Below are 20,147 nucleotides of genomic sequence, written 5' to 3'. Positions count from 1 at the left end.
TGTCCCCTAACCTGTACTTATGACAGCTATTCCTATGCCCCAAGTGCAAGACCTTGCACTTATCCACATTGAACGCCATCCTGTTGTCTCCTGCCCAATTCGACAGTCTGTCCAGATCCTTTTGGATCTGGAGTATCTGCTCCTCAGTTGTGGCCACTGCTCCAGTTTTAGTGTCGTCTGCAAATTTGATCAGCAGACTGTTCACCCCTTCTTCCATGTCATTAATGAAAAGATTAAACAGGATCGGCCCCAGGACAGAGCCCTGGGGGACCCCGCTTGTCACTGGCCGCCATCCCAATGATTCCCCCACTAATGGTTACCTTCTGCTGTGTGACCGCTTCCTCCATGGACCGGCAGGAAATATCCTGCAGACAAGTGCCGGTTCCCGGACTGGAGTTTGAAAACCACTGTTCTAAAGAACAGATGCTTCTTCATGGATCACTGCCTTGTTGTGGCGAAGGGGCTTGTGCAGCTCAATGAAGCTATGACCTATGCTGTGTAGGGCCACCCAAGACGGACAGGTCATAGCAGAGACCTCTGACAAAAACTGATCCCCTGGAGAAGGAAATGTTAACCCACTCTAATACCCTTGCCATGAAAACCCCATGGACAGTACCAAAAGGCAAAAAGACATGATGCTGGAAGATGAGCCCCTCAGGTTGGAACGTGTCCAATGTGCTACTGGGGAATTGCAGAGGGCTAGTACTAGTAGCACCAGAAAGAATGAAGTGACTGGGTCAAAGCCAAAAGTACACTCAGTTGCAGATGTATCTGGTGCTGAAAGGAAAGTCCGATTCTGTAAAGATCTATACTCCATAGGAACCTGGAATGTAAGATCCATGAATCAAGGCAAGCTGGACGTGGTCAAACAAGAGATCACAAGACTGAACATCAACATCTTAGGAATTTGTGAACTAAAATGGGCAGGAATGGGTGGATTTGTTTCAGATGACCATCAGGTATACTACTGTGGGCAAGAATCCTTCAGAAGAAATGGAATAGGCTTCATAGTCAATAAAAGAGTAGGAAAAGCTGTACTGGAATACAATCTCCAAAATGACAGAATAATTTCAGTTTGAATCCAAGGCAAACCATTCAACATCACAGTAGTCCAAGTCTATGCCCCAACCAATGATGCCGAAGAGGCTGAAGTTGACCGGTTCTATGAAGGCCTGCAACACCTTCTAGAAATAACACAAAAATGATGTCCGTACCATCATGGGGGATTGGAATGCTAAAGTAGGAAGCCAAAAGATAATCGGAATAATGGGCAAGTTTGCCCTTGGAGTACAAAATGAAGCAGGCCAAAGATGGCAGAATTTTGTTAAGAGAATATGATGGTCATAGCAAACACTCTTTTCCAACAACCAAAGAGACGACTCTACATATGGACCTCACCAAAGAAATCAGATTGACTATGTGCTCTGCAACCCTGAGGTCCCTTTCACAAGTGTTGCTCTCCAGCCACTTGTCCCCTAACCTGTACTTATGACAGCTATTCCTATGCCCCAAGTACAAGACCTTGCACTTATCCACATTGAACGCCATCCTGTTGTCTCCTGCCCAATTCGACAGTCTGTCCAGATCCTTTTGGATCTGGAGTACCTGCTCCTCAGTTGTGGCCACTGCTCCAGTTTTAGTGTCATCTGCAAATTTGATCAGCAGACTGTTCACCCCTTCTTCCATGTTGTTAATGAAAAGATTAAACAGGATCAGCCCCAGGACAGAGCTCTGTGGGACCCCACTTGTCACTGGCCGCCATCCCGATGATTCTCCACTAATGGTTACCCTCTGTTTTTGGTCAGTCAACCATGCCCTAATCCATCGGACAGTGCTTTGGTCTATCCCAAAACTCCTCAGTTTCTCATCCAGGATATCATGGGGATCTTTGTCAAAGGCCTTGCTGAAATCCAGGTAAACCACATCCACTTCATCCCCTCCATCCAGCCATCTTGAAACCTTGTCATAGAATTCCACAGTGTTTGTCTGGCAGGACCTGTTTTTGCAGAAGCCGTGTTGTGTGGCTGCCAGCCTCCCTTCCCTATCTAGCATCACTAGATCTCTTGCTATTATAAGCCTTTCCATTGTTTTTCCTACAATGGACGTAAGGCTAACCGGTCTATAATTCTCCATGTCCCTTCTACTACTCTTTTTGAAAATTCGGACCACTGACGCCACCCTCCAGTCCTCTGGAACTTCACCCGTTCTCTGAGGCCTCAAAAATGGAGGCCAGCAGCCGTAGGAGAACCCCTGCCAACTCGTACTCCCAGGTGTAACCTGTCAGGGTCCGGTGCCTTTGTAATGTCCAATGCCCTGAGGAGCGCCTCAACTTCTATGGGGGGGGGGGTGACTCTAATCTGTGCCCCTAAGTCCCTGGCCTCATCTAATCTCCTATGCGGATATCCCCCGTCCTGCTTTGGGGAGAACACAGAGGCAAAATAGTCATTTAGCATCTGTGCTTGTTCCCTTGTATCAGTCACTGGATCTCCTTCCTCCTTATTTAGTGGTCCCACTACTTGTCTCCCCTTCCTCTTCCTATTTACATGCTGAAAGAAGCCCTTTTTGTTGCTCTTGATATTCTTGGCAAGTCTCAGCTTGTAATCAGCCTTAGCCTTGTGAAAAATCCTTCTGCAACGGGCCTCCTCCTCCCGGTATACCCTTTTGTCTATCTACCCCAGTACCCATTTCCTACAGAGATTCCTCTTTCATCTAATCCCTCTAACCACCTCCTTTTGCACCCATGGTGGCGAATTTCTTTGCCTCCTTGCCTTACTAACTAGAGGCATCGTCAAGGCTTGCACCTCTAAAACCTCCCTTTGGAGTGCCATCCACTCCTCAATTCGCTTGCCTTCTAGTAACTTATCCCAGGAGACTTTCCCCAGTCTGGCCTTCAGTTGGCCAAAACTGGCCCTCTTGAAGTCTCAGCTTCTAGTGCTCGACCTGCTGAACGTCCCCATTCCCCTGACCTCAAAGCAAAGGATGGAGTGATCTCTAGCATCCAGAGCTCCCCTAATCTGTACTTCATCTATCAGTTCCTCCCTGTTGGTCAAGACCAAGTCAAGGATGCCCCCCCTCGTCGTCTCTCAGATCCTCTGTGTGAAAAACTCTCCCTCTATAGCTTCTAGGAAGCCATGTGACCTGGCTGTCACTTCCGAGTGAGTCTCCCAACTAATATCCGGGAGATTGAAATCTCCCATAATTGCTGTGTCTCTCCCCCAAGATATTCTTAGAATCTGGCCTGTCAGGACATCATCCAGGGTCCCAAGGTGACCTGGAGGGCAGTAACATATCCCCACTGTCAGGTCTCTTTCCCTGTCAAAACCCCTAAGTTTCACGCAGACTGCCTCTACTGAATTCCCATCTGCATTCTATCTCACTGCATCCTATCCCTTCCCTGACATATAAAGCTACACCCCACCCCTTTCCCTTCCTGTCCGTTCTAAAAAGGCGATACCCCTCTATGTTTACATTCTAGTCTTGCCTTTCATCGCACCAAGTTTCCTGTGATCCCCACCAGGTCATACCCTCCTATTCCCAGGAGAGCTTCAAGCTCTTCCTGCTTATTACCCATGCTCCTAGCATTGGTGAACATGCACCTCAACTCCTTCCCACCACTTCCTATCCCAGAGTCCCCAGCTTCCTACCTTCCTCCCATCCTCCCTGATACCTGGCCTCTCTTTGTAGGAGTCCTGTCAGTCCATCACAATATAGATGGTATATAAGCTACCTGGTATGCCAGGTGAATGGTAAATGCTATGTGGACACTGATGTAGTTGGTTATGGGCTTCCACGAGAGGTCTTTGAGGCCCCATCGGTGTGGGTGTTCAAAGATAGGCTGGACACGCACATGGTGGGCATGTCATGAGCGGAACCAACTAGTGCCGGAGGTCAGATTAGATGGCCCGGGAGGCCCCTTCTGACTCGCTCTGTTTCTATGTTTCTATATTCCTGATGAATATACAGCAGAGGTGACAAACAGATTTAAGGAATTGGATCTGATAGACAGAGTGCCTGAAGAACTATGGGTGGAGGTTTGCAATATTGTACAAGAGGTAGCAACTAAAATCTTCCCAAAGAAAAAGCAATGCAAGGAATCTTTACAAATAGTTCAGGAAAGAAGGGAAGCAAAAGGCAAGGGAGAAAGGCAGGTTGCTTACCTGTAACTGTTGTTCTTCGAGTGGTCATCTGTGCACTCACACATTATGGGTGCTGCGCTTGCGCAGTGCCTGCAGCCGGGTAGAATACAAAGCTTTAACGGATTTTGGCGGGAACTCTGCACCCCTTCCCCACTGTGCTATAAAGGGTGGAGCACCCGCCATTTTCCCCAGTCTATGGAGACCGTCCAATCGACCCCTGGTGGAGAAGCGGTTAGCGCAAGATGTCACCAGTAAAGGAGGAGTTAACTAAAGAGCAGACATGTATATACATGCAGTAGTCACGAAGAAGAAGAATTCCTTCCTGCTCCCAATCACCAACACCATGTGGGGCCAGCAGGCGCGTTATGTGAATGCACAGGTGACCACTCGAAGAACGACAGTTACAGGTAAGCAACCTGCCTTTCTTCATTGTGGTCTCTGTGTATCACACATTATGGGTGACAAGCAAGCTTACCAACCGGAGGCGGGATGGTTTCGTTAGTGAAGAATTGAGGAGAGGACGGCATGACCAAAGGAGCAGTCCTGTCTGGCACGCACATCAAGTTTATACTGTCTGGTAAATGTGCAGGGAGTTGTCCATGTAGCTGCCTTGCAGATGCCAGGCAGTGGGATGCCCGCAGAAAAAGCCAAAGAGGCAGCCACAGCTCTGGTAGAATGGCCCTTGGGTATGACAGTGAGTTCTAGCTTAGACAACTGATAGGTTAGTTCAATGGTTTGGGCAATCCACCTGGAGAGTCTTTGAGAGGAAATAGCAGAGCCCTTGTCCTGTTATGAATACTTAACGAAGAGCCGTTTGGTCTTTCTGAAGTTCTCTGTACAGGACCAATAAAAAGCCAGGCATCGACGTACAACGAGAGAATGGAGGGATTTTTCTATTGGTGTCGAGGGTGAAGGGAAGAAGGCTGGTAGGATAATGTCCTGATTAATGTGAAAAGGTGTAGCGACTTTAGGAAGGAATGCAGGGTCAGTCCAAAGAACTACCTTTTCCATATGAAAGTTGAGGTAAGGAGGGTCAACATGAAGAGTGCAAAGTTTGCTTGCCCTTCTAGCCAAGGTGATGGCAACAAGAAAGGCGGTTTTCCAGGACAGCAGATGTAATTCAGTGGTTGCCAAAGGGCTCTGGTAAGAGCTTGCAGTACAACAGATGGGCTCCATGTCAGTACTGTGGGGTGAACTGGAGGTTGGAGATTCTGTAGCCCTTTCAGGAAATGACAGTTGAGAACGTGTGAGAAGACGAAGGAGCCAGATACGGAACCACAAAAGTGAGAGATTGCCGCGATGTACCCCGTAATAGAAGTGGGCTTAAGCCTGTGCTGGTGTAAGGAGAGTAGGAAAAATAAAATATTGTCAATTGAGGCTGAATGAGGAGGAAATTGGTTGCTTGCAGCAAAGGAAGTAAAACGCTTCCATTTAGCCTCATACGATTGGCAGGTGGAAGGTCGTAGAGTGGATTGGAGAATGAATTCAATGTCTGAATGAAGGGGATTCAGGTTCAGCATGGTGTGCGTAGGTTGTGTCAGTACCGATAGTTGTTCTGGTACCAAGGGAGGTGGCAAAGTCATTGGGACCGATGAGGGTGTCGGTATCAAAGTTGAAGAGCAAGGAATAGTCATTGGAGGAGCCACATGGTGAGGTTGAGAGAATCGGGATGGCAAATTGCCCCATTTTCCTGTGTAATCGGGTGAGGAACTCATGGTAGATGAATGAAGGTTCAGCAGGAGAGACTGAGGATGGTCAGAAACCAGGGTTGGCATGGCCACCACGGCATAATAAGAATTCCCTGGGCTTTGTTGTGGACAATTTTTTCCAGTGTTCTTGTGATTAGCGGGATCGTGGGGAACATGTAGAAAAACACGTTTGTCCAACTCATCATGAGAGCATCTCCCAGCGAGTTCGGGCCCATGCCTGCCCGGGAGCAGTAATCCATGCACCTCGAATTGGTTGCTGTAGCAAACAGGTCGATGGTCGGGGTGCCCCAGCGTAGGAAGATGTTGTTGCAGACCTGCTTGTCCAACTCCCACTCGTGAGTTGAAGACATTTTCCTGCTGAGGGTATCTGCTTCTTTGTTGCAAGATGAGATGGACTGCCAGTAGGGTAATCCCCCTGGGGATACACCAGTGTCATATTTGCAGGGCTAGGTGAGCCAATGGTACCGATTTCGTACCGCCCTGCTTGTTGACATAAAATACCGTCACGACATTGTCTGAGGCTACTTGGACTACTTGGTTGTGAAGGATGGACTTGAAGAACCACAGAACTTTGAAGACTGCAAGTAGCTCCAGGTAATTGATGTGTCTGGTCTTCTCATGGGCTTGCCAGGTGCCCTGAGTGCGTGGGCTGGCACAATGAGCTCCCTATCCTGTAAGGGAGGCATCGGTATGGAGAGACACCAAGGGTTGCAGTTGGTGGAATGGGATGCCTACAGAGAGATTGTCTTTGTTCGTCCACCAAGTCAGGGTCCAGCGAACAAAGGTAGGTACCAAGCAGCGGACACTTTGGAGAGTCGTGTTGCGGATGGAATAGGCCGTTGAACCACAGCTGCAGGGGTCACATTTGGAGCCCGGTGTTGGGTATGACGGCAATTGTCAAGGCCATGTGCCCGAGGAGCTTCTGAACAGATAACACAGGAGTGGGGCAGTCATCTTGGATGCGCTGAATCGACGATCAAAGCTTGTCCATTTGAGCCTGTGGTAGGAATGCCCTGGCTCCCATTGAGTCGAGACGTGCTCCAATGAAGTCGATGACCTGTGAAGGAGCAAGACAGGATTTCTCGGTATTAATACAGAGTCCGAGTTTGTCTAAAAGTCTACACGTAGTGCCGATGGCTGAAAACAGATGCTCTCAGAACGGGGAGACAATCAACCAATCATCTAGGTAGGGGTATATTTGGACACCCTGTGACCGGAGGTGAGCGCAAACAGGCACCATACATTTCGTGAAGACTCATGGAGCCATAGCCAGTCCAAAGGGAAGGACGTTATATTCAAAGATATCGGAGCCAACCGTGAAGCAGAGAAGCCACCTGTGAGACAGGTGGATGCTGATATGGAAGTAGGCATCCTTTAAGTCCAGGGAAGTGAACCAATCTTCTCTCCTGAGCAATGGAAGATATTCTGGAGGGTGGTCATCCAAATTTTCTTAGTCTTAATGAACTTATTAATGCCACATAGATCGATTATAGGGTGTAGACCACTGTCCCGCTTCGGGACCATAAAATAACTTGAGTAGAAACTGTGAAGCCCCTCTGAGCAAGGAATTTGGCAAATCGTTCTTTTACGAAATAATTGGGAGACTTCGTCTCTTAGAACCGCTGATGGTGAAGTGTAATGGATCGGTCCCAGAGGGGGCACAGTATCGAACTCGATTTTATATCCATGCTCAATGATGGAATGCACCCACTTATCAGATGTGATGGACTCCCAGATGGGGATTCGGCCTTGCAGCCAGTCCCCAAAGGGGAGTGGGGAAGGTGGATGGAAGCAGAGAAGATCAGCCTGCACACCTTATCAACGCTGCCGCTTGTCGGTGAGTTGACGGTGTTAACCTTGCTGGAACCGGGTGGCATGCTGGCCTCGGTTGCATTGATGGCGCGGCTGATATTCTTGGCATGGTTGGTAGCGCTGGTACAGCTGGTATCAATGATAGCGAGATTGCAGCCACTTATAGCGGTTTGTGGTTGGTATCTCCATCTTTCGGGCGGTGGCTCAAGCATTGTAAATGTGCTCGAGCTTATGGTCCGTGCGGTCATGGAAGAGACCAGAACTGTCGAAAGGTATGCCTTCGATGCGCCTCTTCGTCTCGTCCGGAAAGTTACAGGAGCATAGCCATGTGTGTTGGAGTAAGGTGATGGATCCATCGAGTGCTCGGGAGTTGCAATCTACATGATGGCACGCTGTAATGAGCTGCTGGATGCCTAGCTGCATAGCCTCATGGATAAAAACGCAGGCCAGGTCACGTTGTTGCTCCAGAATAGTGGAGGTGATGGATTTCAGCCGTTGCATCAGAAAGTACTGATACCTGGCCATCGTTGCCTCGTAGTTTGATATCTGCAGACCTAGCCCCATAGCCGCGTAAATACAGTGCGCCATCAGGTCTATCTTCCGACCCTCCTTGTCTCTTGGGGTCAAGTGCTCCCTATTATCTCTACCCTGCGATGACTCAACAACTATCGAGTTTGATTTAGGGTGCTTCAGCAGGAATGGGATGTCCTGCTCCCTAACCGTGTACATCAACTTGTGTCTCCAGGACGTCGGATGCGGCTGGCTCGGAAACTCCCAGGATTCCGTCATAGCCTGGCGAAGAGCCGTTATCAGTGGAATGGGGATGGCAGATGACTGTTCTTTAAAACGATGTCACAGAAGTGGTCATCATTGGTGTTCACCCGGTGCTCCACTTCTATTTCTAATGACCTCATAAGTTGAGCCATGAGCTCTCTGAAGGTGGAGTAGGACTCTTCTGTGGACCCAGGTCCCTGGGTCGAGATGAGGGCATTGGGGGATGTGGAGAGCTGGTCTGAGTCCTCAGAGGACGAGTCGGCCGGAGATGAAGGAGGGCGGGAAAGTGTGGCCACCAAGGTGGAATGTGCTTCCGTTCGGGAAGGACGAGACTGGCGTCTGCACTCCGGAAGTAGGGGATAGTAGCTGTACAGTGGCAGGTAGTCCCAATGATGAGACTGCGGTGGCTCAAAACCACCATACGGCATCGGGACTCAGCTCCTGGTGGATTGTTGGCGGCGACACATGTCAGATGGAGGCGGAGGCTGTGGGGATGCCTCTGGTGATGATGGCATCGGAGTTGGCGATCGAGCCAGTAGATAGCTTGGTAGAGACCGGGGCGGTGAATCCCAAATCTCACCATCAGATATTGATCCATGGAGCATGGCCTCAGAGGGATCCAATGCTGAAGGAGCCGACAAGATCTGCTGGGGGGACCCCGGTGGTGTGACCTGCATTACAGCCTGTGTAGTTGGATCCGAAGGTGTCGGGACCGAAGTGGCTGTTGCGACCGATGGTGCTGTTGAGCCCAAGTCCCTGCGAGGCTCCTGGGCTAGCTTGCATTGCTTGCAGTCAGCTTTGTCGGTCTTAGCCTTTTTAGAGACTGACGGATTCTCCTTTTGTTTCAGAGAGGAGGAATGGGAGAAGCGAGTGGTCTCCCTGGAAGTAGTTCCCTCGGATGGTGGATGAGGGGAGGTCACTATGGGCGGGCCCGCTGGAGTGGCTTGGGTGGCAAGCTCGTCCAAAGCAAGGAGGGCCTGATCCCAAAGCATCTTCCTCAGCCGGTTCTCCTGATTTTTGTGGGCCTGTTTGGTGAATGACTGACAATGGCCGCATTTGTCAGTGTGATGTCCCTCTCCTAGGCATAGGAGGCAAAGCTTGTGTGGGTCTGTTGGAGACATTTTGGCCCCACACCTAGAGCACTTTTGAAAAGCCACGCGCTGAGCCATCGAGAAGAAATGGATAGCGAATGGAGCGAAGGGAAAGAAGAGAGCAAAAACAGGTAAGAAGTAAAAAAAAATTTGGGGGGTGGGGGGGAAGAAAAACTGCCTAACTAGGAAAAGGTAAGGATGTAAAAACTTGGAAAAGGGTTTTTTTAACTAGAAGAACAAGAGAAAAACAGCAGCAAGAAAAGAGCAAGATAATGTAATGGAAGATAACGAATTGCTCGAGGCAAAGTGATCAGCAGTTGAAAGAAGACTGGGGAAAAGGGCGGGCACTCCTCCCTTTATAGCACAGTGGGGGAGGGGTGCGGAGTTCCAGCCAAAATCCATTAAAGCTTTGTTTTCTACCCAGCTACAGGCACTGCACAGGCGCAGCACCCATAATATGTGATGCACAGAGACCACAACAAAGAAAGAGAAACATACACCCAATTGAATGCAGAATTCCAGAGAATATCTAGAAGAGATAAGAATGCCTTCTTAAATGAACAGTGTAAAGAAATAGAATAAACCAATAGAATAGGGAGGGACAGAGATCTCTTTAAGAAGATTGGAGATATGAAGGGAATGTTTCATGCAAAGATGAGCATGATAAAGGATCAAAATGGCAGGGACCTAACAGAAGCAGAAGAGATTAAGAAGAGGTGGCAAGAGTACACAGAAGAACTGTACAAGAATGATCTTAATGTCCCTGATAACCACAATGAAGTGGTCACTGACCTGGAGCGAGACATCCTGGAACGTGAAGTCAAATGGACCTTAGGAAGTCTGAGCAACAACAAAGCTGGTGGAGGCGACAGTATTCCAGCTGAGTTATTCAAAATCCTAAAAGACGATGCAGTTAAAGTACTACACTCAATATGCCAGCAAATTTGGAAAACTCAACAGTGGCCACAGGATTGGAAAAGGTCAGTTTACATTCTGATCCCCAAAGAAGGGCAATGCCAAAGAATGTTTGAACAACCGCACCATTGCACTCATTTCACAAGCTAGCAAAGTTATGCTCAAAATCCTACAGGCTAGGCTCCAGCAGTATGTGAACTGAGAACTACCAGAAGTACAGGCAGGGGCTTGAAGAGGCAGAGGAACTAGAGATCAAATTGCCAACATACACTGGATCATGGAAAAAGCTAGGGAGTTCCACAAAAACCTCTACTTCTGCTTCATTGACTATGCTAAAGCCTTTGATTGTGTGGATCACAACAAATTGTGGCAAGTTCTTAAAGAGATGGGAGTACTGGACCATCTTATTTGTTGCTTCAGAAACCTGTATGTGGGTCAATAAGCAACCGTAAGAACTGGACACGGAACCACTGATTGGTTCAAAATTGAGAAAGGAGTTTGGCAAGGCTGTATACTGTCGCCCTGCCTATTTAACTTATATGCAAAGCACATCATGAGAAAGGCGAGGCTAGATGAATCACCAGTTGGAATTAAGATTGCTGGGAGAAATACCAACAACCTCAGATATACAGATGATACCACTCATCATGGCATCCGATCCTCTCACTTCCTAGCAAATAGATGGGGAAGAAATGGAGGTAGTGACAGATTTTATTTTCCTGGGCTCCATGATCACCACAGACAGGGACTGCAGCCAAGAAATTAAAAGACGCTTGCTCCTGGGGAGGAAAGCTATGGGAAGTCTAGACAGCATAGTAAAAAGCAGAGACATCACCCTGCCAACAAAAGTGCGTATCGTCCAGGCTATGGTTTTCCCAGTTGCAATGTATGGCTGTGAAAGTTGGACCATAAGGAAGGCTGAGCCCCAAAGACTTGAGGCCTTTGAATTGTGGTGCTGGAGAAGACTCCTGTGAGTACCTTGGACTGCAAGGAGATCAAACCGGTCAGTCTTAGAGGAGATCAACCCAGACCGCACTTTAGAAGGCCAGATACTGAAGATGAAACTCAGATACTTTGGCCACCTAATGAGAAGGAAGGACTCTCTGGAGAAGAGCCTAATGCTGCGAACAACTGACAGCAAAAGAAGAAGGGAATGGCAGAGGATGAGGTGGCTAGATGGAGTCACTGAAGCAGTTGGTGTGAGCTTAAGTGGACTCTGGGGGATGGTGGAGGACAGGAAGGCCTGGAGAAATGTCCACGGGGTTGCGATGGGTCGGACACAACTTTGCAACTAACAATAACAACAAGGAACAGATATTTCCTTTGTCCCTGGTGAGTTAGGTTCTGGTTCTGGTGAAGTCTAGGAAAGTACTGATAAGTTGCAAAGTTGAGATGGCAAGATATGATTTTTTCCCCTTATTGTACTGAAGGCCAAGCAATTTTAGAACAGCAAGAATGGTTGCAATTTTAGACAGCTTTTGTGAAGAGCCAATCATTGATGTAATAAAAAACTACCATGCCACTTGATCTCATCTACATTGCAACTACAGCCACACATTTAATAAGAAGTATAGGTGCAGAAAGAGGAGCCTCTTGATGAGGGTGTAAGAGTGAAAAAGTTGGTTTGAAACTCAACATTAAGAAAACTAAGATCATGCCATCTGGTCCTATCACTTTCTCTCAAATAGAAAGTGAAGGGAGGGCTGAGCACCGAAGAATTGATGCTTTTGCATTGCGGTGTTGGGAAGACTCCTGAGAGTCCCTTGGATTGCTAAGCGATCAAATCAGTCAATCCTAAAGGAAATCAACTCTGACTGTTCTCTAGAAAGACAGATACTGAACCTCAAATACAGTGGTACCTTGAGTCACGAACCCCTCAGTTCACGGCCAAATCAGGTCACGAACAGAAATTTCAGAGAAAAATTGCCTCAGTTCGCAAACTCCACATTGGGTGACAACAATGATCATGCCCGTCTCCCCTGCTTGAGCGCGCCCGCCATCATACCTGTCTCCCCTCGCAGGAGCACGGCCGCGATCACGCCCGTCTCCCCCCGCACAAGCGCCCCCGCAATCACACCTGTCTCCTGCCCCCGGTGCACCTGCGATTGTGCCAGTCTCCCCCCCCGCCGCCCCCAGTGTGATTGCTATCACATGATTATGGTTTGGACTCTTCCTCCAAACAATAACCTCCCCCCCACCTAGGTTAGTGTTCTCTACTGTACTGTACTTTGTTACTTTGTTGTTTGTTTGTTACTTTGTTTCAAATTTTTTGTGGTTAAAAAAAGATTTACAGAATGGATTAACCTTATTTACATTGAACCTTATGGGGAAATTTGACTTTGGTCACAACCAATTTGGGTCATGACCAGAGTCCTGGAACAGATTAAGTTTGTGAGCCAAGGTACCACTGCACTTTGGTCACCTAATGAGGAGGAAGGACTCATTGGAAAAGACCCTGATGCTGGGAACAATAGAAGGCAAAAGGAAACAAAGATGGCAAAGGATGAGGTGGTTGAATTGAGTCACTGGTACAGTGGTTGTGGGGTTGGGAGAACAGTAGAAAACAGGAGAGCCTGTGGTCTATGGTGTCATGGAGAGTTGGGCACAACTTTGCAACTAAATAACAACATAGGTGCAGTAGCAAGACTGAATGGGAGGACCCTGAATTAGAAGGGGTTATAGCCCAGTTGTAAACCTGAAAAATAAGTTATGGAGGTGGACTGAAATGCAAGAAGTCTATCATTGCAAATCACAGAGGTCTATCATTGCAAATCTCCTTGATGGAGGAGGAATAATATGGCCAAATGTGTCAACATCTTGCACTTTCTCCGGATATATGTAACTGTTGCTGTCCTGAAAGGTACATTATAAGACAGAGGTGTCTGCTCTTTTGGGGGGACCTAAAGAAACTTTTAAAAAGTCTGTGTGTGTGTTGGGAGGTGCTCTGTAATGTACTCTTGCTTAGAAAAGTAGTGATTTCCTCTCTAAGCATTGCTGTAGCATGGGTTGAGGGAAAGATCCCCAAAGAGGGAAGTTCACTGAACTCAGACATTTTATTTGGACCCAACTTGGGATTGACTGCACAGTGACCATTGGCAATGCCAGTATGGATGGGACTGACTTGATGCAGTTAGGAATAACTGGGAGCTAATTTCCATCTTGCAAGCTGGTGCCTTTTTTTGAACTTGATCAAATTTGTCACTTATGGAGGCACTAAATAATCTATCTCAGTTGGATCAAAAGTTTTTTATTCTTTACTTTGCCTGCTGATGTAGTCCTGAGGTGTAAAGACATGCATGTTTCCTGATGCAGATGGCTGCTGCCAGATTTTGATCTGCAATCTACCATGTGTCATACACTGTTAATTTGCTGACATATTAGTCTGTGCCTCTTAGCTTGAAAAATTGTGCTGAACTTTTTGGTATCTTCAGGGAAATGACAGAATAGAGAAGGAACTGTTGATAGGCTGACATACAGATCTAGCAATTGGCTAGACCTAGCAATTATCTGTAGGGTTAAGACAGTTGTGAAATGCATTTTACAGCCAACAACATTGAATTACTGTCCTTCCACAGTCTTGGAGGAGGAATGTATTCAAATTTTGATTGTGAAACTTTCATATTGTTACAATTTTTAACAGTGTTTGAATAGGAATGAACTGTATTTCTCTTGGAAACTGTTGATTTTGAGATAGGTTGGCAGGAGAATAGAGATTTGTCATGTCTGTTTTGTCATCTTTATTTGGGTCACAGCTGGCAGCATCAGGATCAAAACTGGTGGTGTCATGTCAGTTTGAACCCTTTTCAAAGCTGGGTCAGTGATGGCAGCTTAATGTCTGGAGCAGGGGTCAGCAACCCACGGCTCCGGAGCCACATGTGATTCTTTCATCCCTCTGCTGTGGCTCTGTCACTCAAAATATGCATCACAGCTGCCAATGTGCGACAGCCACCAGCACGCGATTTATTGAGCTTTTCGACCCCTGGTAGGCCAACCATGGATAAATCCAAGAAAAGTTTCAGAAGAAAACAGAATGTTTAATGGTATGTGGACAGATTCATTTGCTTTCACTGATGAGGAGACTGGTTCACCAGTATGCTTACTATGTGGTGAGAAATTGGCAAACAACCAAAAGTCAAATGTTGCAAGACATTTCCAGAATGAACACACAGCCTTTGCTGAAAAATATCTGGATGCAGATGAGAGGAAAAAAGCCATTTTGGAACTGATGTGGAAGGTTGATCTGAGCAAAAATCATAATTTAAGTTCAGCTTTTATTTCATAAATACGAGGGGGACTCAAATAGACATTGGGTATTTTATTTGAAAGGAACCTTCAACCCAGCGTCTTTTTTTTCGAAAATGTTTTTGTTGCATGCAGAAATAAAAATTTGTTTTCTCTGCAGCAGTTCACTGATTTCATAAATGCAACACACTATAGTTTTTTTTTATACATAGCATAAAGGTAAAAAATGATATATGCAGTGTTATCTTCAGTTTAGATGTCAAAAGGGTTTTGTGGCTCCTAGTGTTTTCTTTTCTGTGGGAAACGGGTCCAAATGGCTCTTTGAGTGTTTAAGGTTGCTGATCCCTGGTCTAGGGGAAGGGACTTAAGCATCCTCAGTATATGTTCAGTGTAAAATTCCTGGTCCCCAATTGCAGTGTTGATCTGGAACAGAAGGAAATGGGGAAAACTGTTGGAGATGTTCACCACCAAAAATGGAGTCCAGGCACTGGAGATCATCTTGTGAGATGTATCCATCTAGGATTTGAAAATTCTGCAGTGGTGGCACTGTTGGGATGTCTACCTAATTATTTTGGACCCAACAAAGGTTGCAGCTGGGTGTTGGATTTGATTTAATGAGTTGCCTTGTAATTGTTTTCAGTCTCAAAGCCCAAGTAGTTGCAAGATGTTTCAAACAGGATTTTGTCTGTTTGGTTTGCTTGGTATCAACTGTGGTAATGAAGGGCTGCTCTCACGCTGTGGTCCAGTAAGACAGCCAAAGATATCAGTACTAAGATACCTTTGTACCCATGGAAGGTCCCAACGAAGCTGGTTGTGTAACTGCATCCTTCATGAGAGCAGGTAAGGACGGTAGTGGTCTCTTGCTGACAGTGGTTAAAGTAGTGGGTAAGGGCCTGTTTTGTGTGGCTGAATCTGTTGTGTTCAAGGCTTCTTTTCAGAAGTGGGTGCAGGGGTATGCTGATGTAATCCATTTGACCTGCATGACAAAGGCCTTGAAATGGGAACAAAAGTCTTCTCTGTCAGTAGCCTTTAGACACAGAAAGTATATTGAGCACTAATCAGATGACAGAATTTTCTGCCTGCTGCAGGAGCACTTTATGAATAAGGTCCTGGAAACCATGTGCCCAAGGGGCAAAAGGGGAAGAAATAAATACTCAGAGATAGAAGAAAGGAAATGCCATTGGCCTCAAAGGAAAGAAAAAGAGACAACTGAATATAAAACTATGAGGCAGACCATGTTTCCAAATGCTGCTTGTTGCTGTGGCAGAAAATATGGAATTAAGCTGCACTTGGAGCATATACAGAAGAGGGGAGACTCCCACCAAAAAGCTTTGTTTAGCAATAAAAGATTCTGAATGTTGTGCTACAGAAGTACATAACCCATACGCATGAGTAGCAGTGACCATGAACAACTTATAGGTCCCAACCAGTGAAGACTGGAAAAGTAAGGTAAGCAGAATACACAGTAATGACAACACTAAATGCCTACATAAATAGAAGACTGGCCAAAAATTAATAATAAATGGAAATCTTATTACATATATTTTACTCAATAACTGAGAGAAAAATATAATCTACAGAAATGTTATTAGTGAATTATAATTTCATTATAAATGCTCCTTAATACAAATTTTAAAAAAGCAGATCAGCTGTTTTGGCAGAATCCTTGGAACTGACAGAATACAAAGTCAAGATACAGAAGTATACATAGTTTAAATTGTTTAGTGTTAGAATGCTAGGAAATGTAAACAATAAAAACATAGTATCCAAAACAAAAATATTATAATGTACACATTTGAAGTAAGCCGCCCCGAGGCTTCGGCAAGGGGTGGCATAGAAATGTAGTAGTAGTAGTAGTAGTAGTAGTAGTAGTAGTAGTAATAATAATAATAATAATAATAATAATAATAATAATAATAATTTAAAACCTGTGACATTAAAATGTGACAAGGACAGGAAAAAACATGGAAGACTGAAATGGGTATCAGCATGCACAATATTGTTGGCTGTAAATCTGTCATGCAAAGCCTGATTTAAAAACAAAACAAAAACAAACATATAGGACTTTCATGTCTGCATCTTATAATTCATAACACTAGTCTTCTGAGCTAGTAAAATAATGGTGAACAAATAAAGTTTGTATAAACCCATTTTGTCCTTAAGTAACAGTTAAAATTATTCTAGCCAAGTTCATCAGAAATCCAAAGCCTTTTGTAAAGAAAGTCTTAACAGAGCAATCCTATATATGTTTAGTTAAAATGACACTTATTCCCAGATAGGGGCACATAGGATTGTAGAATAAAAATGAGCTAACAGAGTTAGGAATGAAGTAGCACCACTTCTAAACTAAAGAGTGCTTTGTTAAAAAACTGAATTCTATCAAAATGGTCTTTTGGAAGCTCTGTTATAGACAACAATTGTGAGGTAGCAGTAATTAAAGCTGTAAAAAGAGCTTTTTATGAGCAGATCACAACAGGGTACTTTCAACCCTGCTGATTCTCTTCTACCCTATCAATTCTGTTGCACAAGTAGGAACCACCGGTTATTAGACAAGGGAGTTTCGGCATTTCCAGGAGAATCTGAAAGAAGCAGAAAGACCTGTTTCTCAGGGAAGCAGGTCAGTGGAGCTCACCTGAAGGCATTCTGCCAACCTGACTCTGTCCAGAAACATACATTTCTGCTCATTTAAGGGGATTCCCCTGGGAAGCACTACTATTCTTTGCTTAAGTGGTGAGTTTCACATGTGCAACAGAATTGGCAGGACCCAGTACTTGTGGAATCAGCAGGGTGGAAAGGAGTTGGCAGGAGCATAAGTGCCTCACTGGATTCTTCCCAAACACCACCTACCAAATTATAAACAGTTCAACAAACTAATGCAACATTTTAGTTTTAAGAATTTCATACTCTTACCTGATTACCACCCATTCCATGACAGTTAAAAATCCCAACTTTTTCATTTTCTTTTCTTGCCATGTTATCAAGACATTGATTGGTTTCCACATTTCTTATCTGAAGTCAGAAACAGAGTACACTTTATTTACTATTCATATTTACAGCAGACAATCTGCATGTCACCCTTGGAAATTATAAGTGAGGATGGTGTTTGCATTATTAAATGCCTATTTAGTCATCTTCATTTTCTTCCCTTACTGCAGCTATGAAGAAACAGGAAAATAGTGCATAAATGTGGGGAGGGGAACAAAGGGATGGTATATCCCCAAAGGGCTGAACTCTAGACTATTTACCTACATATAAGATTGAGGACAACAGAAGTTAAAGAAAGGTATGAAAACCTGAGTTGAACCAAACAGAAGAGAAAATAAGGTCAATGACAACTGACTGGTGTGATCCACTCCCATTAAGAAGAGGTACCCTGAAGCATGGCTGTTTAAGATTTCTATTCTGCTTTTCAATTCAAAAATACCAAGGTAGTTTGAACTACATTTTAAAACCATTTCAATTGGGACAGACCACCATTATCCTCTTAATAGGTGTGAGATGATATGAACATAGGACACCAAGACTAAAATATCTACATTGTTCATTAAGTTCATCTACATTGTTCATTAAGATTCAAACTGCCTACCTTGATCTTTAAACCCCTACATGGTCTGTGACCCCAAATGACCCAGGAAGCATAAAATGACAAAGTACTTTAAAACTACTGATTAGGGCCTGCTTCAAATATTGTATTTCTGGAAGCTTAAATTAGCTAGCAGAAAAATACTAGCAGAAAAATAATTTGTTTATGGTTCTGAAGCTATGGAAAACCTTCTCCTGAAAGACCAGCCCATAGTCTCTCCAGCCCCATTTTCCAAACTACGAACAATAGTTTTATTCCTAAGGGATTTAGACCTTGTAACAGGAAGTGTGCTTTTAACAGGGCCTTGGTTTCAAATTAGTCTGCACTAGCAGACTTATGTTGAATCTTTCAACTCCACTGCATTTGCTCATTATTGCTTATGCTAGTGGGTTAAAACATAACGAAACAGATGCTGGATTAAAACAATGGTCTATTCAGTCCAGTACTCCATTAAGAGTGTGGCAAGGCAGTTGCTCACAGGATCCCACAAGAAGGAATCCTGCTTGACTGAATACCAAAATCAAGAATTTGACCTGCTCAAGCTTCTCAGCAACTGGGGTTCACAGGTTTACCATTGCTCAACAGGTACAAGCACTTGCACAACCCATTCCATAATGGATTGTAGAACCATAATGTACTATCACTTGTGCAACTGTGTTCATGCAAATGTAACTTTAGCTGGATTCTTCTCGAGCATAGTTCAGAACCTAGTTTCTGAGAGCAGAAAAGCAGGTTGCTTACCTGTAACTGATGTTCTTCGAGTGGACATCTGTGCATTCACACATATGGGTGCTGCGCCTGCACAGTGCCTAGGGCCGGAAAGATTAGAAAGCTAACGGTTCTTGGCAGGAAAACTCCGCTCCCCTCCCCCTCAGTACTATATATGGAGCGGAGTGTCCGCCATTTTCTCAGTCTTTAAGAGACCGATTGTTTGCCCCCTTTCGGGAGAAAAAATATTACAATAAGTTTAATATATATACCATGACCATAAGAGCATGGTACCGACAGACAAATCCACTCACCAACACCAAGCGGGGCCGGTGGGTGGGTTGTGTGAATGCACAGATGGCCACTCGAATATCAGTTACAGGTAAGCAACCTGCTTTTCTTCGTCATGGCCTCTGTGCATCACACATATGGGTGACTAGCAAGCTTACCAGACTCGGAGGAGGGAGGTGTCATCAGTGAAGAATAGCTGAGAGGACTGCTCTGCCAAAAGAACTATCCTGTCTGGCACGCACGTCGAGGCGATAATGCTTGGCGAAAGTACATGGAGCAGCCCAGGTTGCAGCTCTGCAGATACCTTGAATCGGGATTCCCGCGGCGAAGGCAGATGATGCCGCTACTGCTCGTGTAGAGTGACCCCTCGGAGAGACAGGTAAGGCTATCTTTGCTAGCTGATATGCCAACACGATAGTTTGAACAATCCATTTCGACAGTCTTTGAGATGTGACTGGAGAGCCTTTGTCTTGTTCAGAATATTTCAAGAAGAGGCTATTAGAGCATCTAAAAGACTCTGTACGTGATCTGTAGAACACCAAGCAACGCTGAACATCGAGAGTATGAAGGGATCTTTCAATTGGGTTCGATGGTGATGGAAAGAAAGCAGGTAAGACAATCTCCTGATTCATATGGAATGGAGTGGCAATGTAGGTAAAAACGTCGAATCCATTCGAAGAACAACTTTTTCCTTATGGAAATTCAAATACGGTGGATCTACTCGAAGAGCACAAAGTTGACTAGCTCTTCGAGACGACATGACGGCTATGAGAAAGGCAGTCTTCCAAGATACTAGGCGCAAGTCAGTAGTCGCCAGAGGTTCAAACGGAGGTCTAGTAAGTGCCTGCAGTACAACGAAAAGGCTCCATGTCAGCATAACAGGGCG

The 20,147-nt window shown here is 45.4% G+C and overlaps 1 protein-coding gene across 8 annotated transcripts in view; it reads right to left on the bottom strand.

Annotated features, from left to right (window-relative positions):
- Positions 1–20,147, bottom strand: part of GALNT1 (polypeptide N-acetylgalactosaminyltransferase 1) — a 142,452-nt gene that overhangs the window by 18,821 nt on the left and 103,484 nt on the right. For 7 of the 8 annotated variants that reach the window (XM_044452441.1, XM_044452421.1, XM_044452432.1 and 4 more), the window contains one exon: positions 17,590–17,688. In XM_044452441.1, the coding sequence (XP_044308376.1) occupies positions 17,590–17,688 (99 nt within the window). Of the gene's footprint in view, positions 1–4,186; positions 4,227–17,589; positions 17,689–20,147 lie in introns of those variants that run through there. The other variant, XM_044452459.1, reaches the window with a different exon arrangement.

Source organism: Varanus komodoensis, unplaced genomic scaffold (assembly GCF_004798865.1).
Source record: "Varanus komodoensis strain SLA01 unplaced genomic scaffold, ASM479886v1 scaffold10, whole genome shotgun sequence".
NCBI lineage: Eukaryota > Metazoa > Chordata > Lepidosauria > Squamata > Varanidae > Varanus > Varanus komodoensis.
This window is presented reverse-complemented; position numbering and strand designations above follow the sequence as displayed.